Source organism: Pinus tabuliformis, chromosome X, assembly GCF_031772625.1.
Source record: "Pinus tabuliformis cultivar Carrire ecotype Pingquan chromosome X, CPIR1, whole genome shotgun sequence".
Lineage (NCBI taxonomy): Eukaryota > Viridiplantae > Streptophyta > Pinopsida > Pinales > Pinaceae > Pinus > Pinus tabuliformis.
This window is the reverse complement of record NC_142308.1, coordinates 1580465438-1580482281: the sequence shown is the minus strand read 5'-3', so window position 1 is coordinate 1580482281 and position 16844 is coordinate 1580465438. Positions and strand designations below refer to the sequence as shown.

At 40.2% G+C, this 16844-nt stretch overlaps 1 protein-coding gene across 1 annotated transcript; it reads right to left on the bottom strand.

The window, feature by feature from the left end:
- Positions 1-15481: 15481 nt before the first annotated feature.
- Positions 15482-16567, bottom strand: LOC149146054 (uncharacterized). The gene has a single exon (XM_089452643.1). The coding sequence runs from the start codon at positions 16565-16567 to the stop codon at positions 15482-15484; it is 1086 nt and encodes a 361-aa protein (XP_089308769.1).
- Positions 16568-16844: the final 277 nt, after the last annotated feature.

Genomic DNA, 16844 nt, shown 5'->3' with positions numbered 1-16844 from the left:
CATTTTCCAGTGCAAAAATACACGGGTGCTACACTTTCAGGCCGGCGCTGCGCTCCTGTAGGTGGCGCTGCGCTTTGACCAGCAAGGCTTAAAATCACCCCAAACTTCCTCCAAACTTACCAAATCACCTCCAAATTTCCTCTTGAAGGTAAGTACTGTCATTTTATTGTTGTTTAGGGTGCTTTCATGAGAATTTGCTTGGTCTTTCCTCCTTTAAATTAAAACCCTAATTGCTGTTGTAAACCCTAGTTTTCTTATTGCTATCACTCATTATTGATATCAAACCCTCATTCCCTCTATCCTATTACACTCCACTCACTCTCTCCCTAAACTCCATTCCCATATACATTCTCCCTAAACTCCACTCCCACATATATTTTCACACTCCCTCATCCATACACTCTGACCATTCCATTCCTCCACATCAATTATCCACAACTAGCCATATATAACCATATTGTGCACAACCAAAGGAAAACAATGGAAAGAGACAATGATTATGAGTATGAGGAAGAGACAGTTAGTGACAGCTCCAGGGAGAGAAACATACAACAAAGGAAGCCTCATAAAGGAGGAAAAATTAGTAGAGAGGAGCCCACCAGTTTGAGAGAATTACAGGCCTGCCAACTTGTAGTTTCTTGTTTCAGTCATCAAGCAAGTTTTGAATTTTGTGAAATGGTGGAGAGAGTTCAGTTTCACCATGAGCTGGCCAGAATTTTTGTGGCTCATTTGCATGACAATGAAGTGACACTTGCCGGAGTAACCTTCACAATTTCATCAGTTGTCATTTCAGAGGCCACTAGAATCCCTAATGTGGGTGAAAAATGGTACAAGGGTCATGATCTTGATGAGGATTACTATGAGCCTTATATCAAGGCTAAATACAGAAATCAAGTGAAGAAGTTATTCCCCTTTAAGTTTATGGAAAACAGGTATGTGCCTTTGATGAGGATTATTATCAAGTGCTTCACTTGTGAAGGTAGGTTCTCCCAGTTATATGCCTATCATATTAGACTCCTCATGCATTTCACTAGAGTAAATATGTTGAATCTCCCTTACTTCATGTTTAGAAATATTGAGAAAATGGCACATATTGTACAGAGGAAATCATACCCCCAACAAATGAACAACATATACCATTACTCTTTGATTAAAATCATTGTTCTCCACCAGCTTAGCCTTCTAAACATTCCATGGGAGACTTTCATTGCTCATGAGATGTTCAAAGGCCCACAAATCTTTTCATCAGTGCATCATGAAGAAGGTGGACCTTCTAGCCATGGAGAAACAAGGGAAAGGCCAAGGAAACCAAAACTGTTGAGGTGCCAGTGTATTTAACATATCAGAGAGGAACAAGGAGACTTTTTGCAGCTGCTAGGCAAGTGCTTCCTCCGCAAGGTGTGGAAGGGGCCTTGCCTTCATCATCAGTCCATAGGAAAATGTTTGCTCCACAAGGTGTGGAAGGGGCTTTGCCTTCGTCATCAACAAAACAAGTGCAGGTTGAGCAGTTGAGAAAAGGCAAGGAAAAAGTGCAAGAGGAGGATCTTGATGATGAGGAGGAAAGAGATTTTGATCTCATTGAGCATGAGGAGCCACAACAACACTTTACTCATCATGGAGTTGACATTATTGACTTGGAAGCTCAGGATCAGGAAACTATCAAAGACATTATTATAAAGGAACAAGAAGCTGAAATAAAATCCTTGGAAGATAACTTAGAGAGGGCCAATTTCATCATCAAATATTTAGAGCAGGAAAACAAACAATTGAGTGACAAGAAACTCCTCATGGAGCTGCAAATGATCAAAGAAAATAGGCAAAAGGCCAAAGAGGCTCATGTCGAGTTTACTCCTTTTGAGCAAGAGATTGAGAATGATAGGGAAACATGGCTTGAGAGGGTCAACATACATCTTGAAGGGCTGATTGAGAAGGCCAATAGGGATAAGAAGATGCTCTGCCACATGGCCTACCATTACATGACCCGCAACAAAATCTGTAACATGAGGATCAAGAACCTTAAAGAGAAAAAAGGAGAAAGATAGGTTGAAAATATTAGTTGAAGCCTCACTAGCCCATCAAAGCAGCTGATGGTGGTGTCCCATGCCAAATCTGGGCAAGTTTTGAAGATTTTTTGCATTTTTCAAATTTTGAAATTTTCAACACAGGAAACTGGCCGCGCTTTTCCCTGGAGCATCAGATGAACAAAAGGTTTGCATATTTGGATTCAGGAGGATGAGAACATGCACCCTGGAAATTTTAGAACTTTTGAAGAAAATCTAGGTCACCAGAAGGTCCAAAAACTACTAAAAAATGACCTCTCTGCCTCATTTTGGACACACAGAAGCAGTGTTGGGAGATTCAAGTTTTGAGGGTGCAAATGACCTCCAAATTCAAAAATTCAAGTTGTTCTAGAAACTATACTTGAATAAATTTCCAATGAGCTATCTTGGGCTCAATTTGGTTAAGGGGAAGGCCTCCAAAAGTAGGTGGAAAGCGGCGCTGCGCTTTTGACCAGTGGCGCTGCGCTTTTGACCAATTTGCCCAGAAAATCAAAATTTCGCTTGTTTTCACTATGAATTCACTTTCTCTCTCCTCATGGTTGTTTTTATGATGTAATTGATGACATGGTATGTAATTTTTATGGTAAAACAGTGTTAGAGGGTAGATTCATTAGTTAGAGGTGGTTTTGAGGCTAATGAATCAGTTTCCATGCTTATAGAGGCAAGTTGTTTGACTGCCTATATTCCTGGTTCTTGTTTGGAAATGGTTGAAACCACCCCTCTTCTCATGGATTCGACCCCTGATGGTCAGGATGAGTGGTTTTGTTGTCTATATTATGTATTTTCTTTCTCATTTGCAAGGGTTGGACTCACTTGGATGCTCTGAGCTTGATTGTACACCATTGTAAGCAGTTTGGCAAGGAAATTAATAGGAATTGCAGCTATTTTTATGGGATCCCTGTGGTATGGTGTTTTAGCATAGTTTCTTCTTTTGTTATCAGTTTTTTACATATTTTATGTATGCCATCATCTATTTCACTGCTTCTAATTGAATGATATCAAGATAGATAGGTAGAATCCATTGTTTGCAGTGCTCTACCTTGGGAAATCATTCAGTATTCTATGTTTTTTGCTGTTTGAGAAGGATCCATGATTGCCACATGCCCTCCTCAGCTCCTCACCGGTCTTAGACACCTCACCTCACTTAATTTCAAGTGCTAAAGCCTATACCTACCTTGCCCCATAGAACACCCTGCATTCTGACCTAATTTCCCAGACCTAAACTACCTAGCTCCATCTGATCCAGCAAAAAACCAAAAAATTCAATCCAAACCCTCTGAGCTACTATACCTAGCCTAAAATCCCTATCTGATCTAGTCATTTTGACTGAGATCCATAAGGAGAGAGCCCTCTCCCGACCTAGTAGGGCTAGCTACCAGGTTAAGCTTAGTTTGTGGTTACCTTGGAATTGCCTCCCTTTAGCCTGAGGTCAATCTAGGCGATAACACTTCCATAACCAAACAAAAGCAAGAAGAACAAGGAATCATATTGATACAATAAAAGTGGATGGAAACATAGAAGTCAAAGATCAAGAAGAAATTAAGGAAGAGGCTTTTCAACACTTCAAAAGACTCCTCTCAGCAGAGGAAGAACCCAATAGCTATGAGAACTTTCTAAGGCATATTCCAAAACTAGTGACTAAAAGTGCAAATGCAACCCTTACAAAATCAGTAGAGGAAGAGGAACTAATTTGAGCAATTTGGAGCCTCCATCCAAACAAAGCTCCTGGGCTGGATGGCTTCTCCATCTCTTTCTTTCGGTCTTTCTGGGATCTCATCAAGAAAGACCTTCTAAAAATGATCCATTGGGTTCAAAGAAAAAAAAAAAGTGGGAGGAAATACCAACTCAACTTATCTTGCTCTTATTCCCAAAGAATCAAGACCTACCTCCTTTGACCATTTTAGGCCCATATCACTGTGCAACTCCTCTTACAAAATAATCACCAAAGTAATGGCCAACCACCTCAAATTCCTTCTTCCCCAGTTGATCTTTGAAAATCAGGGTGGATTTGTCCCCAATCGACAAATTGTTGACAACATTCTCCTAGTCCAAGAAGCCATCCACTCTAGCCAAACTAGAAAAGAGAAAGGATTCATACTGAAATTAGACTTGGCTAACACCTTTGACAGGGTTAGACACTCCTTTCTTCTAGCAGTTCTTCACAAATTCATATTTGTAAATGATTTCATTGACCTCATAAAATCTTTCATCCACAGGCCTTGGATTGCTCCTCTAATCAATGGGAGACCAGGTAAATTATTTCAAAACTCTAGAGGGCTCAAGAAAGGCTGCCCAATCTCTCCTTTTCTCTTCATTTTGATGGCAGAGTCTTTCAACAGAAATTTGGAAAATTACAAACAAAAGGGACTCATAACAGGGATTCAGTTCAGTAGAGGAACAAAAAATATGAACCATTCACAATTTTTTGATGATACACTTCTCATGGGAGGAGCATCTTGCATTGTTTCTAATTCTAGATCAATTTATGGAATTGTCAGGAGGCTCCATCAACAAGCTCAAGAGTTGTATCTACTTGGAATGCCCCCATCAGGGCCCTACAAAGTATCTCACATATTTTTGGCATTCCTCTCAAGCTGAATTGGAAACACTTTAAATATTTGGGAATGCCAATCTCAAATGGTTCATTGAAAGCTGAGATTTGGGAAGATGCATTAGACAAAATGAAGAGAAAAATAAAGCAATGGGGTACGCAATGGATTAACCTAGCCGGGAGAATCATCTTGATCAAGTCTGTACTTTCTGCTCTCCCCTTATATCAATTTTCCATACTCCAAGCCCCAGTCGGGGTCTAAAAACAAATTGAGATAATCACTAGAAATTTCCTTTGGCAGGGAGGGAAAACTAAGACAAAAAATTCCAGTCTCATAAATTGGAAACAAGTCACATCAGCCTATGAAAAGGGAGGAATAGCAATTAGGCATCCTGGCCTAATGAACCTTGCTTTAGGAGCCAAAATCATTTGGAAACTTCTCTCTAGCGAAGCAGGTTCTGGAAGCCAAATACATTAATGCCCCTCGTCACCATCTCCTTTCTGCTCAAATCCCCAATAGACCTTGCTCTCATATCTAGAAACTTTGCAAAAAATCTCTTTCTTTTATCAGAGATAATACATCTAGAGATCTTGGAGGAGGTTAGGACATAAATATATGGAATTATAGTATTATGGGCAACCCCTCCCTATCCTCCTTTCCAAAAATAAAAAACATTCAACTATGGTTGCAAAACTCAGGCATCACAACTCTGGATCAAATCTCCTATTGGAATCAACAATACAACTCATGGAATAGTTGGAAGATCCCTTCTGTCCCCATTGAGCTTCTTCATCAAAAAAATCTTCTGCTGAGTTTACTTAAGGGATCAACTCCTATCAGTTTTGAGCATAAATATGGCTTAAAATGGAATCCATCAGGAAGAGAATATACAATTAAAACTAGATATGCCAAGATGCAAGAAGACAATCAACAATCTCCCACCTGACCCCTTTGGAGAATAGTCTGGAAAATTGAATCTCTTCCCAAAATAAAAAACTTCATGTGGAAAATGTTGAACGATAAGGTCCTCATTGTAGACAACCACAGAAGAAGTCATTCATGGAACCTATATTTTCCCTTTATGTTATTTGGCTGAACAAACAATACAACATCTCTTTTTATCCTACTATTTTTCAAGAAATTGTTGGTGTTAGATAATCGGTCCTCTTCTCACTCACATTAACCCGAGCCTCAACATTTTAGATTTTATCGCAATTGGAAATACTCCTACCCTCATACTTTCAAAAACAAAGTCTTGCTAAAGTGCTTATGGGCAAACCTTCCAACATTTTTATGCTGGCACTTATGGCTGGCAAGGAACAAATTCATCTTTCAAAATAAAAAGCCTGGCGATAGGAATATCATGGCTAAAATTTGAAGCTTGATGACATAATCTATTATTTCAAAGGCTAACAACAAAATGGATCTCAATTTTCTGCAAATTGAATCCCTCTATCTACCCTTCTACAAAAAAATAAATCAACCAAGTTAGATGGAAGATTCGCCTAAAATATCAGGATTTCAAAGACTGGATTGACTCCCAAATGAGGCCATGCTTGTTTTTTCATGGGGCATCAAAATAGAATCCTGGTCATGCTGGAGTTGGGGGTATCATCATTGATTGTAGTGGCATTGAAATCTCTTCCTTTGAGTGGGGTTTGGGTCAAGCCTCAAACAATAGAGTTGAGGCTTATGGCCTTCTGCTAGGAGTTCAAATTCTAAGGGAGCTCAAAATCACAAATCCAATAATAATTGGCAACTCTACAATCCTTATTCAACAAATGTTCAAAAAGGCAATTCCATCCAATGCGGGCCTTAGTCAGATAATTTCTCGAATTCAAAATCACACAAGGAATCTGGGTGAGATTTCTTATTATCATGTATTAAGGGAGAACAATGGAAGAGATGATGAGATGGAAAATAATGCCTATCTCAGACATCAAGGAGAATCAAGAGTCAATTGGCAAATAAAAGTCAGACATAACCCGTGATTCTCTTTAATAACCCCTCTCAATTTTCTCAATGCTTTATTGTCAAAATCTCATCTTCCAAGATTTTATGGTTATCCCCTCGAATCCCTTATTTCTCTCTTCTAATCTCATCATGATCATTTACATCTGGCCTCATAGGAATCATGTGTCTCTCTGGTTCCCCTTCCCTCCCCTTTTCTACTCCCCCCGCTTCCTATGCTTTCCACTTTCTTATCACCTCTTGCCTTTTCTCTTCAGTTGCACTCTCCCCTCTGACCTACTGAGTTCCTCTTCCCTATCCCCTTGCCTCCCTCTCCTTCCTTTCTCCCATGCGTGTCCCTTAGTGCTCTTCCTTTGACCCCCCTCTATCTTCCCATTCTTCCGAGCCTTTCACTGTTCTCATCCTCGCACCTCAAGACTTATTTATTTGTCTTCACTGGACAACTGTCAAAGAAGTGTTGGATTAGGGAAAGTCTATGTTCAAGAAATGGAAGGACTGATTTTCATCTATCCTTGGCTACATCTTCTATCTAACATATCAAATCAAAGAAAAATTCGATATGGCAGAGGAAAAAAGCTCAAATAGCGAGCAAATTCTATTATGAAACTAGCTCACAAAAGGATAGAAAAGATAGATGAATGCCTTAGAAATAAGCCTCTTCAAGGGGGAAACCTCCTTTACATTACACAAATGAAAAATTCTTAGATGATACAAATGACAATACCTCCTTTCTATATATAGGAGTCTAAAGGGTCATAATATAATCAGAGCCGACATAACAACAATAATGTAAGGGCACAATAATAACAATAGTGGACTTCTATGGGGCACAATAATAACAATATGGGGAATGCATGGGTACAACAATATAATGAGGGGGTTGTACTAATAACAATAAGGGTTTACACTAGTAGTATAGGGGCCTAACATGCCCATCTCCTTCAAAAAGTGTTGTCCTCAACGCTTAAGTAGTTCTTGATGCTTCTATATAAAAGTCTTGTCCTCCCATGTGGAATCTTCAGCGGGTAAGTTCTTCCACTTGATGAGATACTCTGAGATTGATTGATTTTGTAGCTGTCGGGTTCTTGTTTCTATGACTGCTCTAGGTTCCAATATGATTTTTCCTTCCTCTTCAAGTTCTGGCAATACTGTTTGAATTGGGATCTTCTGCAACTTTTGAATGAGTGGCCACACTTCTTCGTCCTTCTTCCATTCATCCCTTGCTTTGTTTATCCAATCTGGTTGGATAATAGAAATAGCATAAAAGAATGCTTCCACATCCTCATCCTTTCTTGAGAGTGCATCTGCAACAACATTTTGCTTCCCTTTTTTGTAGATGATTTCAAAGTCATAACCCAACATATTTGTGACCCATTTTTTCTGTTCTTCTAAAGATAATCTTTGTTCTAAAAAGTATTTAAGACTATCATGATCCATTTTTACCTTGAAGTGTCTTCCCATCAGGTAAGGTCGCCATTTCTTAAGTTCATGTAGTATTGCCAACATTTCCTTCTCATAAATAGCTTGCTTGAGATGTAGCCATAAAAATAACCAATCGCCTACATCAAAACTTCTTTCACTGCGATGTTGATATGCCTGTTGTTTCATTCGATTCTGCACCAAATTGGCATTATCCTTTAAAATTTGGAGAACTTGTTGTTGATGCTCGATGTGATCTTTCACTGCTTGAATCGTTTTCTTCTTGATATGTCCTTCTATCTTGAGAGTTTGAGGAGTGGTAATTTCTTCCAATGCATTACAAGATATGACTGGATTCAGTTCTTGATGCTCGATGTGATGTTTTACTTCTTGAACATTTTTCTTCTTGATATGTTCTGCTATATTGAGAATTTGAGGAGTGGTAATTTCTTCCATTGCATTACAAGATATGGCCGGATTCATTTCTTGATGCTCGATGTGATCTTTCACTTCTTGAACATTTTTCTTCTTGATATGTCCTTCTATCTTGATAGTTTGAGGAGTGGTAATTCCGGCCAATGCATTACAAGATATGGTCAGATTCATTTCTTCTTTCTCGATGTGATCTTTCACTTCTTGAACCTTTTTCTTCTTGATATGTCCTTCTATCTTGAGCGTTTGAGGAGTTGTAATTATTTCCAATGCTTTACAAGATATGTTCAGATTCATTTCTTATTTCTCTGGGGTTGTTTCTTGGTGTATATCCTCTTCTTTTGATGTTTCTTGATCATTTTCTTCCTCCTCTTCACAATCTATGTAAAAAAAATTTCTTCTTAGCAAACTTATGACCTTTAGTGTATTTGTTATCACAAATGTAACAAAGTCCTTTTTCTCTTTTTTCTTCCAATTGTTGTCGTGTAAACCTTGTAGGTTGTGGAAGGCTAGAAGAAAAAACACTTCCATATTTATAGTTGTGAGTGGTAGGATTCCTTGTTTCCATAATTCCGCTTTCAATTTTTCTTGCCAACCTGAATGCCTTCTCCAATGAATCAGGTTCCCAAAGATGAACCTCATGTTGAATGTTATCCTTTAAAGTCCCTATGAAGACATCAATCCTTTTCTTATCTGGAATATCATTTACCCTTATATTCAATTTTTTGAAATCCTCAATGTGCTCTACCATTGAACCCTTTTGTTTGAGATTTATCAATTGGCTAAAGAAGGTGTTACTCTTTGTATCCTCATAATGTGTTATCATTTCTTCTGTGAAAATTGACCAAGTGACAAGTGCTTTACGAGAACAAAACCCTTTATAGCATAAAAATTGATTCGGTTCTAAATATGAAGATGCAATACGTACCTTTTGTAACAGTTGCACCTAGATAAAAATATTGCTCCATTTGTAGTATCCAATTTACCGGATCCTTGCCATCAAACTTCCTCATATTGGCTTTTCTTGGTTTTAGGAGCTCGATCTTGAAATGACTGTAACTCTGTAAATTTGGATTTTCCAGTTTTGAAATCACGACCTACAGTAGCCCTCTGCGTCCTCTTTCCAATGCCACCAGTCTGATCGAAATTGGATTCTCCAAGAAAGAGTTATGCACAATCTCCCACGATGACTTGAGTATAGACTTGTTCAGTAGAGCGAACTTGTACGACGTGTTGTGGGTCACTGTTTCAACCTTAGGTTCTGAAAAGGGTACCAAAACCACTACAGTCTGTCCTCTTTCTGTAACTTTTTACGAAAATTCAATTTGATGTTCAGAGAGAAAGTTATGGCGATTTTCCCAAGCTGACCTGTTTGGAATGTAATTTGGGGGTGTGTAAAAGCTCTAACTTCCTCAGATTATATCTCCAAAAATATAGCACGAGATGGTCTGAAATTCGGAGCTGAGGTTTAGATCAATCTCTTTTCAAATGGGTTTTTTTTTTAGCTTTTGAAACTTTGTAGTGAAAGAGTTATAGCGAAAATTCCACGATGACTTGTTTAGAGCAGCGAAACCCTAGAATCCAAAGCTCTGATACCAAATGTTATGAAACCAGCTCACAAAAAGATAGAAAAGATAGATGAACGCCTTAGAAATAATCCTCTTCGAGGGGGCAACCTCATTTACATTACACAAATGAGCATTGTTAGATTATACAAATGACAATACCTCCTTTCTATATATAGGAGTCTAAGGGGTCATAATATAATCAGAGCCAACATAACAATAATAATGTAAGGGCACAATAATAACAACAGTGGGCTTCTATGGGGCACAATAATAATAATATGGGGACTACATGGGTACAACAATATAATGAGGGGGTTGTACTAATAACAATAAGGATTTACACTAGTAGTATAGGGGCCTAACAAATTCAAATGAACAAAGTAATATGTCTCTGCAGTGGGAGAATCAATTGATCTATCAAGAATTATGATTTGGTTGATTATTCTCAGCAAGCATCAATACCCAATCTCCTGACATTTCTTTCCAACAAATTCTACTTTCAACTTTTGTCCTTTAGTTATTATCTATGAATAGCATATTTTTGTTTCTCCTTAAGCAGTTTGTTAGGGACTATAAGATCAATGTGGTAGGCAAATCAAGTAATATTCGGTTGTATGTAAAAGGAGGAAAGCAATACTTTTGGAGATCAGTTCATATCTCTAGTAAAATTGCTATGTATCAAGGCTTTTGCCTTTTCTTTTTGGAATTAATATAATACAACCGACCTCATTAGGAAAATAAAATAAATTTAAATAATAATAATTCATATTCGTAACCATGATATTATTTGTTGTAAGGGTCTTTAGATCTATGTTGTCACCATACATTATGTATCATGTAATTGTTAGTAAACCTCGGTAAATGTGTAAGGTAAAGTAAATACGTGGTTGAGAGCGGGTAGCTCCAACCACTTATCTCATGTATAAATATACATTAAAGACTAATACAAATGTGGATTGGAATTCCCTTCTCAACATCTGTTGTTATTTGTGTATGTACATGTATGTTCTTGCTTTTATAATGTAGTTTGTTCTTTTGTTGTAAGTTATGGCTTAAAACAGTTGGCATCATTTCCTCTCCATTTGGTTGGGTGATAGCAACAATGAATGGAGGCGGAACAAACCTGTAGAGAAAAAGTGAAGACAATGAAATCAAATGAGAACTTTGCAAGTATGGAAATGCTACCAGTTTAATTTTTTCTAGAAATCTAAGAAAATATGTGTTGTTGTTCGTTAAAGTTCATTGATGTTGCTACAATTGGAATTAAATATGTGTAGTATTGAAGTCCAAGACTTACAGAAGAAGATTTAGATCAAGAAAATTTGAACCTACGAAAAGGAAAACACTAACAAGGATTAAAATGAAAATAAAGTTGTTTAACAAGTATTGCTTGAGAAAATGCTCATGGAACATGGATGTTGTGCAAGCCCATTTCGAATTTGACTTTGCACACTGTGAACCTGTAAAAATAAAACCACTTTCTTGAAGAAAATTTGCAAAAGATGACTTTCACTTTATGGATTTTGGACTGCGAATGGTGCAAGGAATGAGATGATTTTAGTTGTGGATGTTTGTCCATAAACCTGCTCAACATAATCTACATCACGAAAACAAGAAGTCAATGGCCAATTGTTGCGGCCTCAGAATTCTGCTGCCGAAACATGGGGGATAACCACCCGGTCTGGACCTTAAGACAACTCCTTTTTCGTTTAAAGTGGTGGCTCCGACTGGTGATAATGGGACCAGTTTCCCATATGATAGTGGGTGGTTCATGAGTGTTTGCAATAGACTAATGATAATCTAAGTGACCTATTCTATAATGCAATTTCTCTAACTAACTTATTCTAATATAAACCTAGGTATTCCTGTGCGGTATGCGATCTACAAAGATATCTGTTTAACATGTGATAATCAAGATTGAACACAACTAAACAGAGATGATAATGTAAAAGATAAATTTATAAAATATATCGCATATATGATTTTTTTTCCACATAAAAAAATCGAACCCTCTATTAATAAAATAGTTGGTTACAAAGCAAATGCATAGCATTACAGGAAAGACTCGTGCTTTGCCTTGGAGGAGGAAAAAGCATAAAGTCACAGCTGATTATTAATCAAGAAACCAGCGCAAAACCCCTTCGCCCGGATGGCAAAGAGCCAGCACGTCAATCCCAAATGGATGACAGGAAGAAGGACTGCGTTTTGAGAAGCCGCTCGCCGAAAAGACGCCAGAGGCAGGGCAGACGACCCGACCAGCAAACACACACCACCCAGAGATGTAAAGTCTGAGGGTCTACGAAGCAAGCAGCTTCCAAGAGAGAATCCTGCGTAGACACGATAAGGATTCTAGAGGACAGGTCGAAACGAGCCTCCTTTTACAAGGAGAGCAGCCCGAAAGACCTGAGAAAAAACAACGAACAGAAGAAAGAAATACAATTGAAACAAAACAAGTATATACAAACACAGGTGACAGAATTCTGAGAAAAGAAAGCTAATCGAAGATGGGCTGTTCGAGAGGACGAACCACCCCATTCTCCTCCTCTAAAACAGTCCACGACCCCAGGTCTTGATCAACACCTTCTTTGGAGAGGCGATCAGCTTCAGAATTTCTTTCCCTGAAGATGTGGCTAAGGGAAATCTCTGTGAAAAGGTTTTTCAGTCGTGTTGCTTCTCTGAGCAGGGGAGACAAGATGAAATTCCTGCATAATTGCGTCCCATTGAACCATCTCACTGTATTCATAGAATCCCCGAAAATCTGAACTTCTTGCACATTCCTCAGGACAAGCCAGCAAAGAAGAAGGTGGAGGGCTTTCAACTCAGCAAAATTATTGGAGCCTTGGCCTAGGCCGACCGAAGCCTTAACAATCTTTTCCTTTGAAAAATGAATTATTAAGCCAGCCCCACATCGACCATTAATGTCTGAGGCCCCGTCATAATAAGCCCACGGAATTGAATATCTTATCGTTTCTTGCCTGACCAACCTGGGAGAAGGAGTAGCCTGCGGGACAGGGATACTATCGTAGATAGCAGCTCCTTCTGCAGCCAATCTTTCAATCGGGAAGACGGAGTCCTTGAATATGACCTGATTCCTGGCAAGCCACGTCCCCCAAGTTATGAGAAGCGGAATGGATCTTTCTCTGTCATTTGAAGCATCTTTCCACCACTTCTGCCAAGCTTCCAAAATCCCCTGCCCTTCCCACCTATAAGGGATTTTAAGTAACCTTAACGTTTCGGTCCACAGACTAGAATTGAAAGGGCAGAAAAGGAACAGGTGATGAACTGATTCGATGCTGTCTTTGCAGAGAGGACACCATCCAGGACCGATCCTACCTCGTCTTTGGAGAAAATCCCAAGAAGGGACTTTCTGGAGCAGGACACACCAAAAGAAGAGTCTAGTTTTCGGAGGACCTTTTAACTTCCATAGAGGCTTAGCCCACCATGCCGGATTTTCCCACCCTTTTTGGTCCATCATCCATTTGTACCCCATCTTTGGAGAGTAGAGGCCATTCTGAGCAAAGACCCACCGGAGTTCATCTGGAGCGTCTGAGAGCCTGACTGAAGAGTTGAGGAGGTCTTTCCTGTACGAATCCCATTCCTCCAGCCATTCTTCATCCAATTGTAAATCTATTCCTTGCATCCACCCTTGGCTCCATATGGAGGTAGCCCGGGGATCGGCCACCTGATTTAATGTGTAACGTCCCTTCTCTTTTAAAACAGCAACCAACCCCTGAGATAGAGAGAACCGTTCTGAACACCCAATCCAGGGGTCTCTACCCAATCTTATTTGAGAGCCATCTCCCACACTCCAAGCCAAACCCTTCTCAATAATATTGACAGAGGCTACCACAGCTTTCCAAACCACCGAGGAGTGTTTGCAGGTCTTTATTGGCAATCTGATCCAATCTATCGTTGATAGAGGGTCAATGTACTTTCTTTTTGAAATAGAAGTCCACAGGTTGTCAAAGGAAATGAGCCTCCATGCGAGTTTTGCTGCTAAAGATTGGGAAAAACATTGAAGATTTTTTATCCCCCAACCTCCCCACTCTTTGGGACGAGCCACTTTATCCCAGGCGATCCACGGGGTGACCTTCTCTGTCTTGGACCCCGCCCATAGAAACCTGCTGCAAAGTTTGTCAATTGAGGATAGGATTCCTTTGGGAACCCAAGTCAGGCTAGCCCAATAGACTGGAACTGCCATAAGCACAGATTTTATTAACACAAGCCTTCCTGCCCTGGAAAGCCATCTGAAACTCCAGTGTTTCAGCTTGGATTCGATTCTTGCAAGGATCCAGTTCCAATCTTTGTTCCTGTAGTTATCAGGTTTGAGAAGAAATCCCAGGTATTTGAAGGTATCCTCCAGCGCTTTGACATCGAAGTTTAGGACCATCTTCACACTGCGCAGCATTTCTCTAGACATACCTGTGCACGTGAGAGAGGATTTTTTTTTCATTAATGCAAAGTCCAGTAGCCTTCAGGAAAAGGTCAATGATCCTTTTGAGCGTCTTGCAATCCTCCAGGCTGCCATTACTGAAAAGAATTATGTCGTCCACGAATAGGAGGTGGGTAACCCAGAAATTTTCAGCAGCTTCGATGCCTTTGAGAGACCCTTGTCTTTTTGCGTCGTGAATCATAAGGCTGATTCCCTCTGCTGCCAGCAGAAACAGAAGGGGAGAGAGCGGGCAGCCTTGACGCAGACCGCGTTCCGGACTAAAGAAACTGGAGGCTGCTCCATTAATCAGAACAACTATGGAGGAGGTAGAAATACAACTCATTATCCATTTCACAAAGTCATACCTGAAGCCCAGATGAGTTAGTAAAAGCCTGAGGTACAGCCAGCTGATTCTGTCGAAAGCCTTTGACAAATCGATCTTCACTACTGCTCCTTTTTTTTTCCCAATTTTTAGACTATGAAGAGTTTCTTGAGCAACTCCAACCGCTTCATGAATTTGTCTGCCATCGAGGAAGCCAAATTGCTCAGGAGAAATATTTCTGGAGAGAAAAGGTTTTAATCTGGAGGCAATAACTTTTGCTATGATTTTATAAACACAGGTGCACAGGGATATGGGCCTGAATTCTTCAAAAGAGCCCGGGAGGTCAGTTTTGGGAATGAGGGCAAGAAATGTGGAGTTGAAAGGATGGAGAATTGTCCCTGTGCGCCTGGATTCTTCCACAACTGCCACTAGCTCATCACCGATGAATTCGAAGAAATGATGGAAGAATTCGACAGTCCAACCGTCCGGACCTGGGCTTTTGTCCTTTTGCATAGATTTGAGAATATCTTCAACCTCCTCCTTAGAAACGGGTGCCATGATAGATTCATTTCCTTCCTCCTCTATGAACCTAGGAAAGAACTGGGCAACTCTTATAACTTCAGCAATAGAAGCTTCCTCTGGCGCTTTGAAGAGGGTCTTGAAATGATTGATCCCTAGAGAAGCTAACTCTTCGAAAGATCGAGCCATATCACCATTGGTTTTCTTCATTTCCCAGATAGTATTAGAATTTTCCTTCCTTTGGCATAGTTCTGGAAAAACTTGGTGTTGTCGTCCCCCGCCTGCAACCAGATCGCTCTACTTTTTAACCTCCAGCTCTCCTCCCTGCTCTGGAGGATTTTCTTCCTTTCCATCTCCAGTTCTAAAATTCTGGCCCGAGACTCTTCTGTTCTATAACCAATACCGCCTGGGTCTTCTAGAAGGGCAATCTCCGAGTTGACATTTTCCAGGATTTTTTCATCATTCAGTTTTTTCTGGAGGGCCCATTGCTTAGCGGCAGCCTTCATCCTTGTTAAATTTTCTATGAAAGCCTTGCTGCAACTCTCATCTTCACTGAGATTAGCTTTCTTCCAAGTGCTGTGGAAAAGGCTAGAGAAGGATTCATCCGAAAGCCAGGAGGCATTAAATTTAAAGGGAATGCCCGGTTTAGAAAAAGCACCCTTCACTTCAAGAAAGACAGGGAGATGGTCAGAAAGACCGCCTTCCCCAACCCAATGTCTGAATGCCTGAAGCTTATCGGCCAGCGGATCACCAAGAAGGAATCTGTCAAGCTTCTTCCCTACCCAATCATCGCCAATTCTTCGATTCCTCCACGACGGGCGCATCTTGAGCGGAGTGACATCCACCAGAGGAGAGGAGGCCAGTTTATTTAGAAAGAAGTCAGTAAGGGGATCTGCTCTTGCTCTGACCCCCCAAGATTCTGTCATCCCCAGAGAAAAATTAAGGTCTCTGCCAATAATAAGATTTGGGTGCGCCATAAACGATTTAGCAAAGAAGGGGTTCCAGAACCTTTCCCGTTCCGAAACAGGACCATAAACATTGATAATGAGAAAGGGGATGCAAAGTTCGATGGAGTATAGTTCCACAGCCAGTACATTTTCCCATCCCCAAGAGGAGGTCTCTCGAAGAACCTTCGGGTTGAAACCCAGAGCCACCCCTCCCGAGTGACCATTGGCGTCTATGACATGAAAGCTCCAGCCCAGAAGGAGCTTAACGAGGCAGCCTGTAACTTCTTCCCCCTTCCCCAGAGTTTCTTGGAGTAAAATAATATCAGGTTTATTGGACCTGACCATTTCCTTCAGAGCTAGCTTTTTGGGTAGGCTAGCTAGACCCCTGCAATTGTAGGATAGGATGATCATCGTAAACACGCAGAGGGTGTCCGCTTTGCTCTAAGCACCCCTGGAAGAGACATCTGCTTCCCGTCAGCAATGTCGATGACAACCTTCAACTGTGCCTTCGACAGATTAGTTTTCCTTCCTCTTTTCTTCCTCTGGCCTGTTGACTCCATATCTAACTCCAATCCGCTCACAGCAAGCCCTTTTCCCTTTCTATTGGCTAAAGGTCTAAGAT

Coding starts and splice junctions, on each gene's coding strand:
- LOC149146054 (XM_089452643.1), bottom strand. CDS start 16,567: ATGGTCAGGTCCAATAAACCTGATATTATTTTACTCCAAGAAACTCTG.